We start from the raw sequence: 24,660 nt of genomic DNA on the forward strand, positions 1-24,660 counted from the left end.
CACATACACATAATTAATATAGTAACAGGTTAAAATTACAGAACGTATAACATTGAGTGATTTGTGATAGGGTATTTGCAAGAGTGAAAGAAAAGTTTACATGACAGTAGTGAAGCCTGCTATGTTGTATGGTGTGGAGGTGGTGACACTGACTAAAACACAGGAGCTGGAGGTAGCAGAGATGAAGATGCTGTGCTGTTCATTAGGAGTGATGACAATGGACAAGATTAGGAGTGTTAAAAAGGTTAGATTGAGATGGTTTGGGCATGTGCAGAGGAGGGATAAGAGAAATAAGGAGTAGGAGAGAAAGGCCAAAAAGTACAATGTTTAGGACAGGACAAGATAGAGACAAAGGACCTGTGGCGATCCCTAATGTCTAGTTCACACTACATGATTTTTGCCCTGATTTTCGCTCGCCGACTGGTCGGTGCTACATTTGCCGGCTCGGGAGCAACTCGCCGTTCGCTCGGTGATCGAAACTCACAGTGTGAACTGTTCAACAACTCGATCCAAGCAGTGACCGAAGATATATATCTAGCATCAAATATCTGGATCTGAGTTGCCCAACTGGCAATGAGTGCTATGTCAAATAGCCAATGAGAACACAAGATACAGTGTGAGGGGAAACGCAGGGGAGGAGTTGTAAAAAGGTGGGACAGGGGCATAATATAGTTTATATCAGATTACATCAGCACACACAAGTTTTACAGTATTTCAGTAAAACAGTACAGTAAAACATAACACCAACGTTGCATTGCAAAAAATATTAATTAACCTCCAACTCACTATAGAACAATCCATGCTGTTCGTGTAGCCAAATCCACTCAGATTCATTTTTTTTCTCCTTGATTTTACGCTGCACATCAGCACACAAACTCTGATCACTCACTACTTGTTGACGTGTATTTTTGGACGTGGTATCATTAAACCTCTCGTCACTTCTTGCGTTTGTTTTCGTGACAAAACGTAGTTTGTGAGACCGGAGAAGCTCACCTGCGATTCCAGTTGGTGATAGATCGTGTAGTGTGAAACCCCCTATCACCGATCAGTCGTGTAGTATGAAAGCCACAATGACTTTAAAGACTCCCGATTACAAGAGATCCAGTCGTGTAGTGTGAACTGTACAGTGATCTGACGACTTGGAAAGTCGTGTAGTGTGAACTTGGCATAACAGAGCAGCTGAAGGAAGAGAAAGAAAAGAAGTAGTTATTTGTTTACACACTCTACACAATGGGTAAATAAATAACTGGTAGGTGTGAGCTGGTGTGTGTGTGAGAGAGAGTGTATGTGTGTGACTGTGTGCTCAGGTGAAAAAAGCTTTTATGTATTCTAATAAATGAAATATTAGCAAATTACTGTTTGCCTGAAATGGACTGATTTTGATCTGCATCTGGATTGACCCTGACACCATTAGTAATGACATTTAATGTTTTTGTTATTTTTCCTCGTTTTCATTAACCACTTTATCCTGGTCAGGGTCATGGCTGGTCTGGTTCCACCGGGAAACACTAGCCCAAAGGCGGGAATACACTGGACAGGGTGTTGATCCAACACAGGAGCTTATTTTTCTATTCTTTAAATGTGTCTTACGGGTGGCACAGCAGTAAAACGTGCTAGCCCACCACTGCTGAGGGGGTGTGTGTCAGTCAGGGGAGTTCGGGCAGGGAATACAACAGGATAATTGGATATGACTAGATTAGGAAAAAGTGTCAGTGATGAGATTTATTTCAATCTTAGACTGATACGCATATGGATGTTGGCTTGTTGGTTGTCTAGTAGTATTATCATTACAAGATGAAACACTTGAAGAAGGGCAGTTGTAGCCTAGTGGTTAGGGTACTGGACTAGTAATCAAAAGGTCGCTGGTTCAAGCCCCACCACTGCTAGGTTGCTGCTTGTGGACCCTTGAGCAAGGCCCTTAACCCTCAGTTGCTCAGACTGTATACTGTCACACCACTGTAAGTCACTTTGGATAAAGGCGTCGGCTAAATGCCGGAAATGTAAATGTAAGAAGTTACCCTAAACAGTGTACAGTTTTATTTCTGAATTTATTTATTTATTTATTTATTTTTATATTTTTGTTTGTGCATTTTCTCCCCTTTTTCTCTCTTTAAGTGCGTCCAATTGCCCGATTGCGTCATGCTTCCTCTCCACCAATGCCGATCCCCGCTCTGATTGAGGAGAACGAAGCTAACCCACGCCCCCTACGACACGTGGGCAGCATGCCGTATGCATCTTATCACCTGCACTTTGACGAGTGCAGTGCAGCTCAGCGTTGTGTACGGAGAGGACACACCCTGAGAGCACTCTTCTCATCTCTGTGCAGGCGCCATCAATCAGCCAGCAGAGGTCGTAATTGCACCAGTCATGAGAGAGACCCCATCCGGCTTAGTCCCACCCATATCTGAACAACAGGCCAATCGCTGTTCATGTGGCCGCTCAGCCTTAGCCGGTAGTCAGAGCTGAGATTCGATACGATGTATTCGAGATCCCAGCTCTGGTTCCAGCGTGTGTTTTTACCGCTGCGCCACCTGAGCGGCCATTCCTGAATTAATTAATTAATTAATAATAGGGCACTATTATTATTATTATTATTATTATTATTATTAACCAGCTCTATTAGGGCACCTTAGCCTAGCGGTTAATCAAAAGGTCGCTGATTCAAGCCCCACCACTGACAGGTTACCACTGTTGGGCCCTTAAACAAGGCCCTTAACTCTCACTTGCTTAGACAATATACTGTCACAGTACTGTAAGTCACTGGATAAAAGCGTCTGCTAAATGCCAAAATGTAAGTTAATAAAGTGTGTATGTGTTTTAGGTGTACACGGAAGCATCAGTGTGCTCGCCATACACAGCCTCATCATTGGCTGTGGAGTTACGGCCATGACAGGCAGTGCGTGTCCATTCAGAGTCTGGATCCTCCAATACAAAGCCGAGAAGAGCAAACACAGGTACACGTTTACACTGCTGCTGATGCTGATTATCCCTCACTAATGAAAATAACATACTGCACAACACTACACTGTTTCAGTATATTAAACATACTCTGATCAGGCATAACATTATGACCACCTCCTTGTTTCTACACTCACTGTCCATTTTATCAGCTCCACTTACCATATAGAAGCACTTTGTAGTTCTACAATTACTGGCTGTAGTCCATCAGTTTCTTTACATACTTTTTAGCCTGCTTTCACCCTCTTGTTCCATGATCAGGACCCCCACAGGACCACTACAGAGCAGGTATTATTTAGGTGGTGGATCATTCTCAGCACTGCAGTGACACTGACATGGTGGTGGTGTGTTAGTGTGTGTTGTGCTGGTATGAGTGGATCAGACACAGCAATGCTGCTGGAGTTTTTAAACACCTCACTGTCACTGCTGGACCGAGAATAGTCCAGCAACCAAAAGCAACCATCCAACAGCACCCCATGGGCAGCGTCCTGTGACCAGTGATGAAGGTCTAGAAGATGACCAACTCAAACAGCAGCAATAGATGAGCGACTGTCTCTGACTTTACATCTACAAGGTGAATCAATTAGGTAGGAGTGTCTAATAGAGTGGACAGTGAGTGGACACGGTATTTAAAAACTCCAGAAGCGCTGCGTTTTCTGATCCACTCATACCAGCACAACACACACTAACACACCACCACCATGTATACTACCTGCTCTGTGGTGGTCCTGACCATTAAAGAACAGGGTGAAAGCAGGCTAAAAAAAAGTATGTAGAGAAATAAATGGACTACAGTCAGTAATTGTAGAACTACAAAGTGCTTCTATATGGTAAGTGGAGCTGATAAAATGGACAGTGAATGTAGAAACAAGGAGGTGGTTTTAATGTTTTGGCTGATCGGTTTATATTGCTGATTGTACTTTTTACAGCCTCTAACATCAATGAACAGTTTTGTAGCCGTGTGTGAACAGTTACCTGAAAGATAAACAAATTATAGGTCAGTAGGTAAGGTCTTGTCACATATTCCTAACTACAGTTAGGTGTCATTATTAGCATTTACACATACTTGTTGTGATTTTACAGAGCTTTAATTAAACCCCAGAGCATGCCCAGACTATTCTTGTCAATTTTGCAATGCTGGAATTGCTCTGCATGTAAACAACATCCTAGTAGCTAATAATCTTAATGCGTTTGTTGGCATACCACTGTGATCGACGCTGAGACGACAGGGAAATAGCATGCTGCTTTTTAACACAGCATGATGCCCATAGAAATGCTGGCTGCTACACATACCCATAAATGCTGCCAAGCGCAGTTTACCTGCTCGAAATAAATAATAGTAAGTCACGTGTGAAAAATGATTTTGCATTTTGAACTCGGTTCACTCTGGACAGCCCACGCTGTATTACAATTTGTTTTGAGGATACACTGCCAGTTTAATAAAAAAAATAGTGCAGAGTAATTTTACTAAGCTGGGAACTGAGGTGCAGTTATACTGCAGTTTGGCCAAAATTATTGTGTGTTTTGTAAAATAAAAAAATAGCAACATGCGAATTGTGCTTTCTCTTTCATATATACAGTATATACACTGATCAGCCATAACATTAAAACCACCTCCTTGTTTCTACACTCACTGTCCATTTTATCAGCTTCACTTACCATATAGAAGCACTTTGTAGTTCTACAATTACTGACTGTAGTCCATCTGTTTCTCTACATACTTTTTTAACCTGCTTTTACCCTGTTCTTTAATGGTCAGGACCCCCACAGGACCACTACAGAGCAGATATTATGTAGGTGGTGGATCATTCTCAGCACTGCAGTGACACTGACATGGTGGTGGTGTGTTAGTGTGTGTTGTGCTGGAATGAGTGGATCAGACACAGCAGCGCTGCTGGAGTTTTTAAATACCGTGTCCACTCACTGTCCACTCTGTTAGACACTCCTACCTAGTTGGTCCACCTTGTAGATGTAAAGTCAGAGACGATCGCTCATCTATTGCTGCTGTTTGAGTTGGTCATTTACTAGACCTTCATCAGTGGTTACAGGACACTGCCCACAGGGCGCTGTTGGCTGTATATTTTTGGTTGGCGGACTATTCTCAGTCCAGCAGTGACAGTGAGGTGATTAAAAACTCCAGCAGCATTGCTGTGTCTCATCCACTCATACCATCACAACACACACTAACACACAGCAGTGCTGAGAATGATCCACCAACTAAATAATACCTACTCTGTAGTGGTCCTGTGGGGGTCCTGACCATTAAAGAACAGCATAAAAGGAGGCTAACAAAGCATGCAGAGAAACATATGGACTACAAAGTGTTTCTATATGGTAAGTGGAGCTGATAAAATTGACAGTGAGTGTAGAAACAAGGAGGGGGTCATAATGTTATGCCCAATCGGTGTATTTGTCATAATTAATTTCTCTACTTGTGCTCATAGCTTGGTGGGTAGAGCTTTGGGCCATCAACTACCAGGTTGAGAGTTCGAATCCCAGCTCTGCCATGCAGCCACTGTTGGGCCCTTGAGCAAGGTCCTTAACCCTCTCTGCTCCAGGGGCGCCGTACACTGGCTGACCCTGTGCTCTGATCCCGGCTTCCAAAAAAACAAGCTGGGATGTGTGAAGAAAGAAGTCTGTTGTACCGTACGTCTGTATATGTATAAATGACAAATAAAGGCATTCTATTCTATTTAAATTTTTATAGTAATGTGAGACCAGTGCCTGAAGTGGGCCAGTACTCACCAGTTAGCAATACCAACACTCTTTGGTGTATCCTGACTTATTTTTGTTGCCCTCTGCATATCAGGTTCTGGGTAATTCATAATGGCTGTATATAAACATTATTACACAGGGTGCTTTATGTGAGGCACACTTGTTCTCGTTCCCTCAACAAGTCTACTACAACACAAGTAATGTTAATGCTAGTCTAAGTTACATTAATTTAGTAATACAGTAATTTTTTACTTTTTTTTAATTTTTTTGCTATTTTGTTTATGCATTTTACCCTTTTTCTCCCAATTTAGCATAGTCAATACGTCTTCCGCTGCTGGAGACTCCGATCATGTCCGAGGAGGATATATTCGCCTGCCTCACGCTCCCTTCGATGCGTGCGCAGTACACCGACCCCTTCTTTTTCGCCCACACATTCGGTGAATTCGCTCATGAGGCCGGTATTCGCGCACAGAGAGCCACACACTGATCTCTGCACTCCTCCACATGCGCCTCGGGCTACTAACCAAAGTCCTTACACAGCGACGAAGACCTCACCTACATTGGTCCGGTCTTTTACCCTCCCGGCACACTTTAAATGGCCAATTTTGTCTTTTATTGTCATTTATGCCTGCTATAGGGTGCCCAGCCCATCGGTAGCAGAGCTGAGGTTCAATAATTACCACCTGGGCACCCAATTGTGTAATAATGAATGATTTGCTGATACCGACTGAATAAGAAAAGTACTGACACTTTTCCTTCCCACTTCAAGCACTGTATGAGACCACAGACTCGTGTTGCAATTTAGGGATTTTTTAACAGTCATCCACTGGGCTGCTTTTAGGACAGTTTGGGCACATAGGCCTGGCAAACCTAATCTAATCTGAATGCACACAGTGTGCTGGACAAACACAAGTTCTCAAATGTTGTAAAACCCAAGGGAATGCTTGTTGCTGTTACAGTTTCTGAACACATGGTAGTGTTAACCCAGACATTGTTCTAAGTGACAAACCAATTACTCGGCCTTATAAGGCATACCGCCGCATCAGTGAGTACAGTCTCAATATGTTTCTGTTGTATTAGACTGTCTTAAATGCAGTTGTTGGTTATCCCTAATGTTGGTTTCATCCTGTTTAAAACAAGTTGGCTTTGGAGTTTATGTATTGATCTAATGTTAATATGTATTACCTCTGTGTGTAATGCAAGTTGGGGTGGCACGTTGGCTCGGGGGGTAGCACTGTCACCTCACAGCAAGAAGGTCCTGAGTTCCATTCCCAGGTGGAGCAGTCTGGGTCCATTCTGTGTGGAGTTTGCATGTTCCCTCCATGTCTGTGTGGGTTTCCATCTGGTTGGTGCTCCAGTTTCCTCCTACAGTCCAAAGACATGCTGTCAGGGTAACTGGAGATACTAGGGGCGGCACGGTGGCTAAGTGGGTAGCACTGTCGCCTCGCAGCAAGAAGGTCCCGGGTTTGATCGCCAGGTGGGGTGGTCCGGATCCTGTGTGGAGTTTGCATGTTCTCCCCGTGTCTGCGTGGGTTTCTTCCGGGCGCTCCGGTTTCCTCCCACAGTCCAAAGACATGCAAGTGAGGTGAAGTGGAGATACTAAATTATCCATGACTGTGTTTGATATAACCTTGTGAACTGATAAATCGTGTGTTATGAGTAACTACCGTTCCTGTCATGAATGTAACCAAAGTGTAAAACGTGACATTAAAATCCTACTAAACAAACAAACAAACTGGAGATACTAAAGTCCCCCTAGGTGTGTGTGCCTGTGATGGACTTGTAAAATTCCTGTCTTTCACCCAGACCCAGCAGTTGTACACGCTGCGACCATAAATGGGATAAAGCAGTAAAAGGTGGTAAAACAGACAATAAATGATGATGAATGTAATGCAAGTTTTTTGTTTAAACACAGAACTCTGAAGACTGTCAGCAGTATTTACTTTTCTGCATATAGCAAGTGTCAGTCAGTTTGGAATAAACTGAAATCAGTAATATGGAAGATTAGAACAATATTAAGACCATTTCTCAAGACCGGACTCATGTCCTCCAGCTTTATTAGTACGTGTCATTGTGTAGAGACATGCTTAGCCACGTTAGACAAACATTTAAACCTGCAGACAAAAACTAACACGTTTTACTTTGAGTCAGACGACTGAAATTACTGTAATACCCCAAACCAGAGCTTTGAAACATGCCTGTCAATAAATTCAAAAACACACCTAAATTGTCACTCTAAAAATGTGATAAACAAAGGAACAGAAGAAATGACGTGTGTGTTTGATGACTATATAAAAGGATTGATTTTGACAGGAGGGGGCTGCAACATAGTGCAATATTTCCAGTTTTACTAGATAAAATAGCTTTTTCATACTCCAACCCCATATGATTTTTATCCCCATCAGCATTGCCTAAAGCAACAGTTTTTATTAACTAAGTTATCTTTTGTTTCAAATGGAGAACAAGTGTAAACACTGATGCAAGAATTCTGCCTCTTTAGTCTGTCTCAAAAACAATAACTGATCAGTTGTTTATGAACAGTCGACACCTAAAAATCATGCCATTACTCAAAATAATTTATCACTCCAGAGCCTAACTGCATCATTTTTCTACCACTGGAATTATTACATGGCGAGATGCTAAATGCTAAACGCGAAATGCTAAACCCGATGGAATCGCTATCTAAGTAGTGCGTTCGAATAACCTGCCTTTTAAGTCACTGACTTATTAGAATCCTCTCTACTAAGTCAGCTGCCTATGTAGACAGTAAGACAGCAAGGCAGCTCCCTAGGTTTTCGAACACACCCATTGTATACCATTGTGAACATGTAATCTTACATTTGTGTATCAGCTTGTTTTGATTATCGTTTTATGCCATTATCGTTTTCTACCCATTTAGCGTAGCCAGTCCTTATTCACCCATACTTTGGTGGATTTACTCGTGAGGTCAGCTTCACGTATGGAGAGCCACGCCCCGATCTCCGCTCCTCCAGGGTCCCTACACCACGTTGATAACCCCACCCCTTAGTCCAGTCTTTTGCACCCAGCAGACTGGAAGCCAATTTTGTCTGCTGCAGGCATTAACCAATTGTGCCTGCTAGAGGGCACCCCGCCGCCGAACAGAGCAAAAATTCGAACCCAGGAGCTCATAATCTCGGCGCTGGTGTGCTAGTGGATTATCCCGCTGTGCCACCTTGTGTATGAAGGCTGAGTTATTGTTGCTTTTAGATGTTTCTATCTTACAATAACCTTATTTGAGTGGGGCTTAAATTTAATGAACTGAATATGCACTGTGTAAGAGTGCCACATTAAAGTCAGTACAATTTATTCTGTATATTATATGTATATTTTATTTACCTGATAACATATAATTTGTCTAAAATATCAGAATCACCTAGTCACGAGAGTTGTCTACATATTTTGGCAACTCGTCTACATTCACTTCAATTACTAAAGAAAGAGAAAAAACATTTGTTCAATCTTATTTATTTAAACCGATTAGGCATAACATGATCACCTTCCTAATATCGTGTTGGTCCCCCTTTTGCTGCCAAAACAGCCCTGACCCGTCAAGGCATGGACTCCACTAGACCCCTGAAGGTGTGCTGGGGTATCTGACACCAAGATGTTAGCACTTTAACTCCTGTAAGTTGTGAGGTGGGGCCTCCATGGATCGGACTTGTTTGTCCAAAATATCCCACAGATGCTCGATTGGATTGAGATCTGGGAAATTTGGAGGCCAAGTCAACACCTCAAACGATTTTTGCTTTGTGACAGGGCGCATTATCTTGCTGAAAGAGGCCACAGCCATCAGGGAATACCGTTTCCATGAAAAGGTGTACAAGGTCTGCAACAATGTTTAGGTAGGTGGTACGTGTCAAAGTAACATCCACATGGATGGCAGGACCCAAGGTTTCCCAGCAGAACATTGCCCAAAGCATCACACTGCCTCCGCCGGCTTGACTTCTTCCCATAGTGCATCCTGGTGCCATGTGTTCCCCAGGTAAGTGATGCACACGCACCCGGCCATCCACGTGATGTAAAAGAAAACGTGATTCATCAGACCAGGCCACCTTCTTTCATTGCTCTGTGGTCCACTTCCGATGCTCACGTGCCTATTGTTGGCACTTTCGGCGGTGGACAGGGGTCAGCATGGGCACCCTGACTGGTCTGCAGCTATGCAGCCCCATACACATCAAACTGTGATGCACTGTGTATTCTGACACCTTTCTATCAGAACCAGCATTAACTTCTTCAGCAATTTGAGCTACAGTAGCTCGTCTGTTGGATCGGACCACACGGGCCAGCCTTCGCTCCCCACGTGCATCAATGAGCCTTGACCGCCCATGACCCTGTCATTGGTTTACCACTGTTCCTTACTTGGAACACTTTTAATAGATACTGACCTCTGCAGACCGGGAACACCCCACAAGAGCTGCAGTTTTGGAGATGCTCTGACCCAGTCATCTATCCATCACCATCTAGCCCTTGTCAAACTCGCTCAAATCCTCACGCTTGGCCATTTTTCCTGCTTCTAACGCATCAACTTTGAGGATAAAATGTTCACTTGCTGCCTAATATATCCCACCCACTAACAGGTGCCGTGATGAAGAGATAATCAGTGTTATTCACTTCACCTGTCAATGGTCATAATGTTAAGCCTGGTCGGTGTATATATTTGTTAGGATTTTAATGTCATGCTTTACACTTTGGTTACATTCATTACAAGACAGGTAGTTACAGCGTCACAGATAATTTTGTATCTCCAATTCAGTTAACCAGAGGAAATCCATTCAGACAAGGGGAGAACTTGCAAACTCCACAAAGAAAGGACCCCTGGTAATCGAACCCAAGATCTTCTAGCTGTGAGGCGACAGTTCTACCCACTGAGCCATCTCATACGCCACCTCTTAATAAAAAATATTTGCACTTCTTTATCTTTGTATCCAGCCATTTTCCTCTATAAAACCAGATGTTTGTGTCACACATGGTCATATGATCACATTACTAGATCATTAATTCTCCTCTAGAAAAATGCAGTGATGAGTTTGTGGTGTATGCAGATATAATGTGAGGCTTTTTCCCTGCAGCTGTTGTTATAATAGCTTTTCTAATCAGCCTGCGGGATTCTTCTTCCTGCTAATGGGCTCCCATTGATGAAATGATAAGAATATTCAAACTACATTTTTAAAGACTTCCAGCTTGCTCGTTGTTTTGTGTTTGCCAACATTGTTTAAATTTTATTAAGCTAGGCATGCAAATAAATACAGTATGTAGTGGTGGGCAAAATGGTTTTCCAACGCAACTCAGTTGTGCTCCCTCAGAATGTCTGTGTACGTCCCTGGAGCCTCTAGTGACATTTTAATATCAAACTGTGTCTGTAAAAGAGTTCAGTTGTTTATTTATCCAATGATATTTAGATTTGATATTAATAACTAATGTGTATATGGCAAAGGTCAAAGCAGGATTTTTGGGATGAAATAAGAGAAATATCAGATGTGTTTGGGGAAAGTCTATGCAAAAGTTGGCTATAAACTGCACAGAATTTGAGTACACCCTCCACAAGCTCACCCTCCACAAGCTCACCCCCCACAAATGTTTCTAACACCAAAGGAGTTTTATTTTGAACACATTTTGAATCATATATTTTTTTCTCCAATTTTTTCTTCCAATTTTCTCCTCTAATGTACTGTAGTTGTATCCTATTACCCTGATTGGGTTATGTTTTACCTCTACCAATACAACCCTCCATCGCTGACTAAGGAGCTTCGCAACTGACACTCCCCCCCTCCGACACGTGTGCAGTGTTTTTACCTGCACGAGGCAAATTCATATGCGGATCATCCTTGTGCAGGGAGAGCCACACCCTGATCAGCATTATCCCTCAACTCTGCGCAGGCGCCATCAATCAGCCAGCAGAGGTCATAATTGCATCAGTTATGAGGAACGCTGGTCCGGCTTGTCCCACCCTGTGAACAGCAGCCAACCGTTGTTCATGTATGCATGGATGGCAGAGCTGAGATTCGATATGATGTATTCAAGATCCCAGCTCTGGTGTACTAGTGTTTTTTTACTGCTGCGCCACCTGAGCGGCATTTGAATCATATTTTAAACAACACATCTTCAAATAAATCTTTTAGAAGCAGGTTTACCATTTTATTCAGTTCCCTCATAGGGATTTGAAGGCACTGGTGTTATGCTTTTTTTGCTCCAGTTCAGTTCATAATGCATATATTTTGATGAATTTAGCTGCTATTTTTTAAATATATATTTACTTCGTGTATTCACTTAAATTCGTTATTGCACCAGTTTTCAGGAGGCTTTGATTGGATTACATTTAAAGCAAAGTTTTTATTTCCCTAATAGAACTTTGTTTGCACCCACATTTAAGTCTATATTTAAATCAGATATCCATTCTCATTGTATAGATGGTGACAAAGCTAAGTGATTCAGTTGACATCCAGTTCAGTCATGCTTACTGTGCTAATGAAGTAATGAAAGTGCAAAAGTAAAAAGCTACAATTGCCTAATGCTGGGCTCTTAAAAGTGAAAGAGTTTATCATGTTGTTTTCCTATAATTCTTGACAAAAAGATAAACTGTAGCTAAATAGCTTTTAAACGCTGCTGAGGGGAAAAAAGTGTCCGCATTGTACTTTTCAATTTAACTCGATTTAAAAAAGCCTGAACACAAGGCTTAAACCCAGGTTCTCAAGACCTATCTTGCAGCGCGACACCCACATATAAGTTTTGTAGTCAAAATTGGATTATTGTGACTGTGCTTTTGAGGCAAAATCACTAAACTTTATCCAGGCTTTAAAATGGTCAGCCCAGTTGAAAGTTGGAATTTAGAGAGAAATCTGTGACGGGACGGGTTGCACCTCTCCCGTCACAAAAAAAAAGAAAAAAAGGACAATCGTAAATAAAAGTTGTGGCAAAAATAACAGAAACAAAGAAACAAAAAGAAAATATACAAAAACCATCCGCAGCCTGCAATGGAGAGAGTAGATAGAACAGGAAGAGCGCAGTACTGAGAACTGGTTGTTACAATATGGTAGGCTAATCTGTCCATCTGTGACAACCCAGTTCTAGAAAATGAGAAAAGATAAAGCAACCTCAAAACAATGTAAGGATGGCAGTGCACGAATGGCACCACAGTCTCAGCAAGCAAATAGCGCGGACCATGCCGAACTTGGATTTACAGCTGTGGTTCCACTCCAGAAAAAGAGATATCATGCTACTTCTGAGCAATTCCCTTGACATTTCATTTTAAGTTTTACGTGTCGGCAGCCACAAGCACAATTCCTTTCAGTGTGCAGTAAATGATGGTAAAGTTACTGAAAAGCTTAAACTGTGTATTTAGGGAGTGTAATGCCAGTGTAATTAGCATTTGTGGAATTAGCATTTATGAAAGTACTTAGAACTGGTTGTTAGAATATGAGATGAGAAGACTGAAAAAATGAGGAAAGATAGGGAACCCTCAAAACAAGCCAAGCATGGCAGTGCATGAACGGCACCACTGCCCCACCAAATGGTGCTGGCGACGTTCGAAATTTGATTTACAGGTGGGGTTTTGCTCCCGAAAAAGATATCAGTCTACTTCTGGGGCAGTTTGCTCTCCAGAAGAGTTCCATAGTGAGTCCCGAAAGCACCACATTATATGTCAGGTTACTATGAAATTATTAAGTATTAAGGCCAGCAGAAGACCAGACAGAACCTAGCCCAGCATCACGGTCCAGAGGAAGAGCAGGTGGCAAAACAAAAGAACTTGACAAGTTTCTGAGGGAGAAACCACAATATATAGAAACTCTTCCACCTGGAGCACTTGAATTAACGCTCTGCACATCACATGTGACTGTCAGTTAAGAGGAACTGACATGTCAATTATCTTTCATTTCATGCCCTATCTGCCAGCCAAATTTTGGAAAGTCAGAGGGACAGGATTTCGTAACTAAGCCCCCCGGCCAATCTTTACGGCAGGTAGTCTCATTACAGACAACACTAAGTTTTCCAGTCGCCATTGCATCAGTAAGGGATGGAATTACACCAGGCTAATGAATAGCAATCATACACGACTTATGTTTATGACAAGTAGAGAGCAAACAGTCAATTACAAAAATGCTTTTACAGTAAATTTTTTTTTAATTTTTTTTTATATAATTGCTGTTCTAATTAGGTGAATATTTTAACAGTAACACTTTTTATGCTTTTTCTGTGCACAAGCACCCAGTATTTTCTTCTGTGTCAGTAGGTTTGGCAGGCACTGTAATGGGCACATGTTTTGCCATGTTTGTGAGTGATCTAAACTTAGACACTACCATGGTAAGAAGCTCAATTAAACACACAGAATTCCCTTGACATTTCATTTGAGTTTCACACGCCGGCAGCCACAAGCACAACTCCTGACAGTGTGCAGTAAATGACGGGGAATCTACTGAAAAGCTCAAACTCTGTATTTAGGGAGTGTAACGTTTGTCATTGTTTTGACCACTGCCAGTGTAATTAGCATTTATGGAATTAGTTGTCAGTCAGCGTGAGACAGTCTGACACGCCATCCACCTCAGCACACCCCAACACCCCAATTTACTCATTACTCGCACCCAGCTGAATACAGCAGCCTGACAGCACACACTGGATAGCTGAAAATCTTTCATTACTCTGCCACCGTGGAAACAGACACTGTTAAAAAAAAAAAGAATCATGGCTTTTCAGTAAGGAAATAAGTGGCTAGATTTCTGCTCAGTGTTCAGAGAAGCAGCCCCGGCAAGGCGCTGAGCTACAACATGCCTGAAGCTTTTTTCATGTGCTTTACTCTTTCTCTTCCAGGTTTCTTTTGCTGTGCAGCCACTGCCAGCATTGTCTGAAAATGACTCGCTATCTTGTGCTTTCGGAAATTTGCCCACCGAGCCTGCCGTTGTAAAGGGGAACACAATCAACTGTCAGTCACCTTCACCTATGCTTCTCCCTCTGAGCCCACAGGGCAGTGGTAAGTGGTCCTGCTGTTAATGCTAAGTTCACTCTAAAAAACTTGATCTCTTGAGAGTTGGAAGTCAGATAAATATTTTTTGCAAGACAATGTTGGTGTTATGGTTTGGCGTGGACGATAAGTCACAAATACTGTAAAGCTTGTGTGTGTGCCAATGTATTCTGATGTAAACTAGATTATGCATGTGTTCCACACATTTACAACTCCTCCCCCTGGTTTACCTTCTGTAATTTGCGTTCACAACAATCACAACCTGATCACAACACCTTTCACACTACATGATTCTGAGTCGTTCACACATAGCGACAGAGAGCCGTTTTTCAAGCCCCGCGCGAACGCCAATTTGGATCCGAGCTGCCACATCTAGCGGCGACCTGTCGGCAAGCGAAAATCAGGGCAAAAATCGTGTAGTGTGAACTAGGCATAAGGCAGATTTAGCCTGCCAACCAACCGTTGATTTCAAAACAGGAATTACACTGGGGAATAATTTTCTTAATTTGTTTTTTTGTCATGTATATGTGCTTTGGGAATGAGGCATTTCCGTAGATAAGGCATGGCAAAATTTGGGTTTAAGTGATTGTTGGCTAAATCTTATTACAATAATGCTAGGCAGTCATTAGGAACATCATGAATGAAAACAGTGAACTTTAATATCACTCTGCTTTAAGGACTAACACTGAAAATGACTGTTTGGACATACATTGTTTTAACCACAAGTAATGAGTGGATGCTTATACCAACTAGTTTTTTCTTTCTTCTGTTCTGTTTGGGCCATAGGGCACACTGGTTTACAGGTGTTCTCTATTGAGGTCAATCAAGTGATGGTTGTAGCCTCTGCTGGTCTAACATTTGATCCATTACATTGGTCATTTGCTCAAAATTGCCTTGCTGAGGCTGGGTTGCTGGCTTTTTTCACGTCCAGACTTGGCAGCGGCAGACTTAACTACCAGCTAGGCACTGTCTACACTGATCAGCCATAACATTAAAACCACCTCCTTGTTTCTACACTCACTGTCCATTTTATCAGCTCCACTTACCATATAGAAGCACTTTGTAATTCTACAATTACAAAACAGAGTCCATCTGTTACTCTGTATGCTGTGTTAGCCCCCTTTCATGCTGTTCTTCAATGGTCAGGACTCTCCCAGGACCACTACAGAGTAGGTATTATTTGGGCTGTGGATCATTCTCGCCACTGCAGTGACACTGACATGGTGGTGGTGTGTTAGTGTGTGTTGTGTTGGTATGAGTGGATCTGACACAGCAGCGCTGCTGGAGTTTTGAAACACCTCACTGTCACTGCTGGACTGAGAATAGTCCACCAACCAAAAACATCCAGCCAACAGCGCCCCGTAGGCAGCAGCCTGTGACCACTGATGAAGGTCTAGAAGATGACCAACTCAAACAGCAGCAATAGAGCGATCATCTCTTTCTTTACATCTACAAGGTGAACCAGCTATAGGTAGTAGTGTCTAATAGAGTGGACAGTGAGCCAGTGTGTCTGATCCATTCATACCAGCACAACACACACTAACACACCACCACCATGTCAGTGTCACTGCAGTGCTTAGAATGATCCACCACCTAAATAATACCTGCTCTGTGGTGGTCCTGTGGGGGTCCTGACCATTGAAGAACAGGGTGAAAGCAGGCTAAAAAAGGTATGTAGAGAAACAGATGGACTACAGTCAGTAATTGTAGAACTACAAAGTGCTTCTATATGGTAAGTGGAGCTGATAAAATGGACAGTGAGTGGTATAAAATGGAAGGAGGTGGTTTTATTGTTATGGCTGATCAGTGTACAAATAAATAAAAAAGCTCATGTTAACAAGGTGCCATAGTATACTGCTTAATAGCCTAAATCAAAATAACATTAATGAGCATTTGAAACAAGCCAGTGATTTTATAATAGCAATTAAAAGACAAAAACCAGACCATCTCAAAGAAACTGAACATAACCCACAGCTTACTTTGGTTCTTTATTAAGAAGAAGAGAAAATAAAAAACACCAGCCACACGAGCTAGGTCAAGCCACCAATCCAAACTGGAAGTGGATGTGCTGCACTCCTATTGTGACACCAACTGTTGCTCTAAATGAGTTGGAGAAGCCTGTGGCTGCAATTAAAAGTTTATGGATCAACCATAGCCAAGGTGTTACACCAAAAAGACAACTATGGAAGAGCTGTAAGTAAGCAGCCCTTCTTTAAAGATATTCCAAACTTGTATTTAGTGATTTATGTGTGGCAGAAATCCAACATTCAGGTAACACCTTTCCCATCTTTAAACATTGTGGTAGTAGAATCATGATTATGGGATGCTTTTAGGAACAGAAACAACACAAAACAGGGAGAAATACTTATAAATAGCTCACATTTCTTCATGTTAGATTTAAAATTCAGAGTCAGTAGCATTAGAGCTTTTCATGGCTACAAGTCAGAGAGTGTGTTATAAACACATATGACTGTAAGCTCGTGTATACACAATAGAGGTATTAGTGCCTCAGTCCAGGCACAATCAGCTGCCATGTGAAACAGTTTAAAAAGATTATGAGACTTCATGTGTCTTAAAGGACGCCATTGTGAGGCCTCACCAAGAAATATTGCTCCAGGCAGCAAATATCACATGCTTATAATTCAGTGGCAACATGTAAGAAATATGAAAGCTTGTGCTGACTCTGTAATGTATGTTTTTCATGTTGTTAATATAAATGCTTTCACAGATGACCAGTGATTGGTTCTAAATAGTTTGCAATTGTCTATTAAAGGCTCATATTGTGACTCCTGATGGGAATTCAGTGCCTTTTACAAAATGTTGTATTATATGCTATAATCTGAAATAATATGCACATCAGATTGTTTGCAAAAACAGAAATCACTGAAAGAGAAAACACATTTCTGGAAAAGTTGGAACATTTTAAAAAACTAACAAAAACAAGAATCTATGATCTGTTAATTCTATTGAAACTTTATTAAACTGACACACACTATATTGCCAAAAGTATTCAAGTCCAGTCGTGAAATTTCTTGCTACTAAATATTCCACAGTCAACTGTCAGTGGAAGCTATTGGGAACAACAGCAACTCAGCCACCAAGTTGTAGACCACGTAAAATGACAGAGCGGGGTCAGCGGATGCTGAGGCGCATATTGCGCAGAGGTCGCCAACTTTCTTAGTCAATCGCTACAGGCCTCCAAACTTTATGTGGCCTTCAGATTAGCTCAAGAACAATGTGTAGAGAGCTTCATGGGATGGGTTTCCATGGCCGAGCAGCTGCATCCAAGCCTTACATCACCAAGCGTGATGCAAAGCGTCGGATGTAGTGGTGTAAAGCACGCCGCCACTGGACTCTAGAGCAGTGGATACGTGTTCTCTGGAGTCTTCTCCGCCTGGCAATCTGATGGACGAGTCTGGGTTTGGCGGTTGCCAGGAGAACGGTACTTGTCTGACTGCACTGTGCCGAGTGTAAAGTTTGGTGGAGGGGGGATTATGGTGTGGGGTTGTTTTTTAGGAGTTGGGCTCGGCCCCTTAGTTCCAGTGAAAGGAACTCTTAATGCTTCAGTATACTAAGAGATTTTGAACAATTTCATGCTCCCATCTTTGTGGGAACAGTTTGGGGATGGTCTCTTCCTGTTCCAACATGACTGCGCACCAGTGCACAAAGCAAGGTCCATAAAGACATGGATGAGTGAGTCTGGTGTGGAAGAACTTGACTGGCCTGCACAGAGTCCTGACCTCAACCCGATAGAATACCTTTGGGATGAATTAGAGCGGAGACTGTGAGCCAGGCCTTCTCGTCCAACATCAGTGTCTGACCTCACAAATACGCTTCTGGAAGAATGGTCAAAAATTCCCATAAACACACTCCTAAACCTTGTGGAAAGCCTTCCCAGAAGAGTTGAAGCTGTTATAGCTGCAAAAAGTGGGTCAACATCATATTAAACCCCATGGATTAAGAATGAGACGTCACTCAAGTTTATATGCGTGTGAAGGCAGACGAGTGAATACTTTTGGCAATATAGTGTAAGTACAAAGTTATATTTTTAATGTTTTAACTGACCAGCTTAATTGTGTTTTGTAAATATAAACAAATTAAAATTTTTGAATTGTTGGTGCATGTGTTTGTCCTGCCTGCAGTCCAGATCTGTCTTCTATTAAAAATACATGGCACATCATGATGTGGACAATCTTGACAACTTGCAGTCAGGTACTGTTAAGCAGCAGAAGTCAAGCAAGAACGAATGGTCAAAAATTCCACTTACAAAACTTAGTGATTGGTATCCTCAGTTCCCGAACCATTAAGAATATGATGTAATATTATGTAATACATTGAAAAACATGCCTCTGTCCCAACGTATTTTCACAGCTGCCATTTGGACCCGGTTCTCAGTGGTGGACTAGCGTAATTGGCAGCTGTGCCACCCAAGTACCTTGTTGCTATTACATAAATACAAACCCCATTTTCAGGAGAATTGGAACAATCTGTAAAACAATAAAAGAAGAATCTGTAATCTGTTAAGTCTTTTGAATCTTAATTTAACTGATAAAGGTAGAAAGAAAAGATTTACAATGTTTTTACGGACCACCACTGTTTTTTTGTAAATATAATTTAGAAACTGATGCTTGCAACACAAGCCAAAAAAGTTTGGACAGGGTGTGTTTAGCACTGTCCCATCACCTTTCCTGTTAAAGAGACTTGTTAATGGTTTGAGAACCAAAGACACTAATTGTTGAAGTTTTGCAGGTGGATCTTTTCTCCATTCTTGCTTCATTCAAGACTTTAGCTGCTCAACAGTCTGTGATCACTGTCGTCTGATTCTCCTATTCAAGCTGCACCATACATTTTAAACAGGAGACAGATCTGGACTTCAGGCAGGCCTGTCCAGCATGTGTCTCCCTAAAATCCCAATATACACCTCCATGTCAGTGTTACCTTCACACGTCACTGCAAGTCACTGAAGTTACCTAGCAAGTCACTGATGCACCCCCATACCGTGACAGATGTTAGCCTTTGCACCTTTCACTGATAACAGTCTAGATATGTCTTGTCATCTTTGGCAAAGAAAACATAATGTTCAGTTTGAGTTGAACCATGGACTCATCTGACCACAGAGCACATTTCCACTGTCCTTTGGACCATATGAGATGAGCTTGGACCCAGAAAACTCTGAAGTGATTCTTCAAAGATTTGATAGATAGATGGATGGATGGATGGATGGATGGATAAATAGATGAATAGATGGATGGATAGATGGATGGATGGATGGATGGATGGATGGATGGATAAATAGATGGATGGATAGATGGATGGATGGATAGATGGATAGATAGATGGATGGATAGATGGATGGATGGATGGATAGATGGATGGATGGATGGATGGATAGATGGATGGACGGATAGATAGATGGATGGATAGATAGATGGATAGATAGATGGATGGATAGATGGATGGATGGATGGATAGATGGATAAATGGATGGATGGATGGATGGATAGATGGATGGATGGATAGATGGATGGATGGATAGATGGATAAATGGATGGATGGATAGATAGATAGATGGATAGAAAGATGGATAGATGAATGGATGGATAGATACCAAAGGAAATTATTGGACGACGTTTTCTTTGTGTAATAGACTTGTAGGTTGCATTTCTCTGAGAGCTCAAATTCACACACATTCAACAGTGGTTTCCGTTCTTACCCTACACTGAGATTTCTCCAGATTCCCTAGTTCTTTTCACAATATTATGTAAAGTAGACGGTGAAAGACCTAAATTATTTGCAGTCTTGTGTTGTGTAATGTTCTCATTGAACATATTGACAATTATCTCATTTGGAACACAGTGCAAAGCCATGACCCATCATTGCTTGCTTCGCCCTAAAGATCCTATGGTGGATCCTCCCTGTATACCTAATAATGATTTCATCACCTGTTACCAATTCACCTGCTTATTGTGGAACACTGTAACGTGAATATTCTATAAACTTTTCACTCTTATTTTGTCTGTCCTAACTTTTTGGAGTGTGTTTCAGGCATCAAATTTACACATGTTTATATTTACAAAATACAATGATCAGTGAAAACATTGGAAAACTTTTCTTTCTACTTTTGTTAGGTAAATAAAGATTAAACAAAATTACCAAATCATAGAATCATCTGTTTATTGCAATTTACAAAATGTCCCAACTTTTTCAGAAATGGGGTTTGTAATATCAAATTAAAAGTGACAAAATTACAGATAAGACCCTAACAATATGATCATATAATATTTTCATTACAATTTATCATCAACTCACATTTAATAATAATGGAAATCATGCCAGGCCTTCAACAAAAGAAGTACAACATGTTTTAATGTTATTATTTACTTTTTGTAAAGGTAAAATCTAATTAAATAGTACATAGAAGCTGTTTATATATAGTGGATTCAGAAAGTGTTGAGACCCCTTGACTTTTTGTACTTTTTATTTTGTTGTGGATTTTATTCTTAATGATAATGAATGTAATTGCCAGTGTCACCATAAATCTACACCTAATCACCCATAATGACAAAGTAAAAGCATAAAAAAGATTATCTTTTGACTGGACAAATTTGATGTATTTAGTTAAAATAACACACTCTGTATCTGATGAAAAACTGTACCAGGCTACAACCATCCCTGTGGTGAAACATGGTGGTGGCAGCATCATGGTGCTGGTAAGAATTAAGAGACATGTGAATGCAGCCAAATACATGAACATCCTTACAGAAACTGTCCTCCAGAGCCCATCAGACTGGGGTGACAGTTCACCTGTCTGAAGTAGCTTGTTGTCCTTTACTGGTTTTGTAGTGGTTCTAATGGTAGGATGTTTCTCCTCTCTTTTCCAGATCACATGGTTATAAGACTAGCACTGATGTTCGGAAAAGTGGCCATCTCTCACACTAATGTCACCTTCTATGACTGCAAAGCTGTAGGCAAGCTCAACGCTACCTCACCGTAAGCACACACACACACACACACACACACACACACACACACACTTACTAACACGCTCTGTAGAGTATTATTATGAAACCAATTAATCAGAAGCACGAACCCACGACTCACTGTATTTCATTAATTAAGAACTTTCGAAGCTCATCTAAACACACAGGATTTTAGGGACTCATGTTTGTGTGTGTTTGGGTAGGGTAAATCACTGGTATTGAGTAACGCCCCAGAGCTGAATTGGATCTGATTAAGCTTCAAAAGAGCAAATTTAACTTGAGGACTTAATTTAAAACCGGTTATTGTGTCGTGTATGAATATGTAATTGGATATTTAGCGCTGTAGGCTGGTGGTTAATGGGATCTCTGTAGTTCCAGGTGCGGGGTGGGTGTTTGAACACGCGTGTGTGTGTAATATCATCCTTATTGCTCTAGGTGCATGGCGTGTGTGAGCAGCGTGTGGCCGTGTCACTGGTGTGCTCGAGAAGAACACTGTACTCACAATCACAGCTGCTCCCAGCAACACATTATTTACAACAACAAGGTAGGATTCTAATGTCTCTCACTCTCTCTGTCTCTCTCTGTGTCGTACCCTGTCTCACCCTGTATTCACACCAGGAACGATTTCCCAAAGTATTGCTTACTGGTTCATAGTGGGCACTCCTGACCTTATTATTGCTGGACACTCGGCTACATGAATAGGGTTGCCGGATCACAGCAACTTTGACGTGGGTCGTGTCTCAAACCGCAAAGCTTTTCTTCATAGTGCAGTAATGACAATACTGATTGTGTACTGATTCCAAACAGTATTTAGTTTGGTAGTATCATGGTGATCTTAAAAACTACTGATTGTTACAGTAACACCCAAAGCTTGGAATTTCACCTGGAGTGTTTGTTTCTATTAAAAATAGACTTTTCACTTGTTTTTTTAATGCATTTTCTCTTTTTTGCTCCCGATTTTTAGCGCGTCCAATTTTTACCCAGTTGCGTTATGCCTCCTCTCTACTGGAGCTGACCCCTGCCCTGATTGAGGAGAGCGAACTGACACACGCTCCCTCCAAAACGTGTGAAGTAGCCGAATGCATTTTTTCACCTGCACAAGGCGTGCATGAAGAGACACACCCTGATCAGCATTATTCTTGTACTCTTTGCAGACGCCATCAATCAGCCAACAGAGGTCGTAATTCACTCAGTTATGAGGTCCCTATCCGGCTCCATCCCTGGATGAACAGCAGCCAAACGATGTTCATGTGGCTTCCCAGCCCGGATGGCAGAGCTGAGATTCGATACAACGTATTAGAAATCCCAGCTCTGGTGTGCTAGTGTATTTTACTGCTGTGCCACCTGAGCTGCTGCGCTGCCTAGACTTTTTACTTTTATTTTATTTTTATTTTTTTTTTATGCATTTTCTCCCCTTTTTTCTCCCTTTTTAGTGCGTCTAACTGCCCGATTGCGTCATGCTTCCTCTCCACCAATGCCGATCCCTGCTCTGATTGAGGAGAACGAAGCTAACCCACGCCCCCTTCGAAACGTGGGCAGCATGCCGTATGCATCTTATCAACTACACTGAGTGCAGTGCAGCTCAGCATTGTGTACGGAGAGACACACCCTGAGAGCACTCTTTTCTCATCTCTGTGCAGGCGCCATCATTCAGATAGCAGAGGTCGTAATTGCACCAGTCATGGGAGAGAGAGAGACCCCATCTGGCTTAGTCCCGCCCATATCTGAACAACAGGCCAATCCTTGTTCATGTGGCCACTCAGCCTTAGCCGGCAGACAGAGCTGAGATTCAATACGATGTATTCAAGATCCCAGCTCTGGTTCCAACGTGTGTTTTTTACCACTGCGCCACCTGAGCAGCCTAGACTTTTCACTTTTAAGTAGAAATAAACATACAAACATACTAAAAATGGTGCTTAATTTTTTTTATTGCACTGCTCCTGGTAAACTTTAATTAGCACATAAGCAGCCAGTAATGATCTGTAGTTTTTAAAATCACCATGTTTATAATTTAGCATACTGAAAAACGTAACACTTGAATGTACCAGAACATGTAACTATTTTTTTGTGTTTTTATTTTCCATAATGTTCCCTGTAAATGAACTTTAAAAACTTTAATGAATTGTAATCAGTGTTGTGCAAACGTGAGGTTACTTTCTCACATCCTCTATACTGTGATATTTTTCCTGATTACTGTATACAATGATGAACCAAAATATTAGGACCACCCCCAATATATCAATATATGTGTCCTACCAGTTGTGCATTTGATGATCAGGGATTACTTGGGTTGAGTGCACCAGTTATGATCAGTATAGTGACACTGAACAGGGCCAAATCATTATGGCCAAATGAATGGATTGAAGTATCTCAGAATACCCAGCGACAGTGCTTTGAGGAGGCACAAGCCATGAACCTCTGACTGGTTGTTGGGCAGCGAGAACATGAAGACTGTGGAATCTGGTCCACCAACAGAAGAGCTACAGTGGCTCAAATTTCAGAACATTATAAACCTGGTGATGAAGTGAATGTGTCACAATACACAATGCATTAATCCTGTCAGTATACAGGGCTGCATTGTTGCAGGCAGTCCCATGGTGCCCATGGAAGAAGGTTGATTGTTCAGTCAAATCTTAAATCCTCTAAGATTATGTGGACACCCGGGTGTGTGTGCAATTTTTACCCATAGAAGAAATGGTACCAGAATGCACTTTTAGGACAATCAATTCTACAGTTTACAGAAGTTAAAGCCTCTACTGGTAATATCCTTATACCACAGGACTCCTTCAGATGTCTTGTGGAGTTTATGTCTTGGTTGGTCAGAGCCGTTTTGATACATTAGGCTGGTAGTTCTAATGTTATTACTGGTTGAGGGCCCATTAGGTCCCAGCAAGTCAGTGATAAAGCTTAAATCCGTAAGCTTTCGATCTGTGGTCCTGTACTTTACCAACAAGCCACACTGCCTCCTTATACTTCCTTTTACTATTTAACACAGAGGTTTCAATACAGGATTGTACCGAGTTACTCATACAG

At 41.6% G+C, this 24,660-nt stretch overlaps 1 protein-coding gene across 1 annotated transcript in view; it reads left to right on the forward strand.

Moving 5' to 3' along the window:
- plxnb3 (plexin B3) overlaps window positions 1–24,660 on the forward strand; it is a 183,392-nt gene that overhangs the window by 93,002 nt on the left and 65,730 nt on the right. The window contains exons 6-9 of the mRNA XM_062999217.1: window positions 2,822–2,954; window positions 14,497–14,656; window positions 21,529–21,637; window positions 22,063–22,171. Of these exons, the coding sequence (XP_062855287.1) occupies window positions 2,822–2,954; window positions 14,497–14,656; window positions 21,529–21,637; window positions 22,063–22,171 (511 nt within the window). The remainder of the gene's footprint in view (window positions 1–2,821; window positions 2,955–14,496; window positions 14,657–21,528; window positions 21,638–22,062; window positions 22,172–24,660) is intronic.

Source organism: Trichomycterus rosablanca, chromosome 7 (assembly GCF_030014385.1).
Source record: "Trichomycterus rosablanca isolate fTriRos1 chromosome 7, fTriRos1.hap1, whole genome shotgun sequence".
In the NCBI taxonomy this organism is placed as follows: Eukaryota; Metazoa; Chordata; class Actinopteri; order Siluriformes; family Trichomycteridae; genus Trichomycterus; species Trichomycterus rosablanca.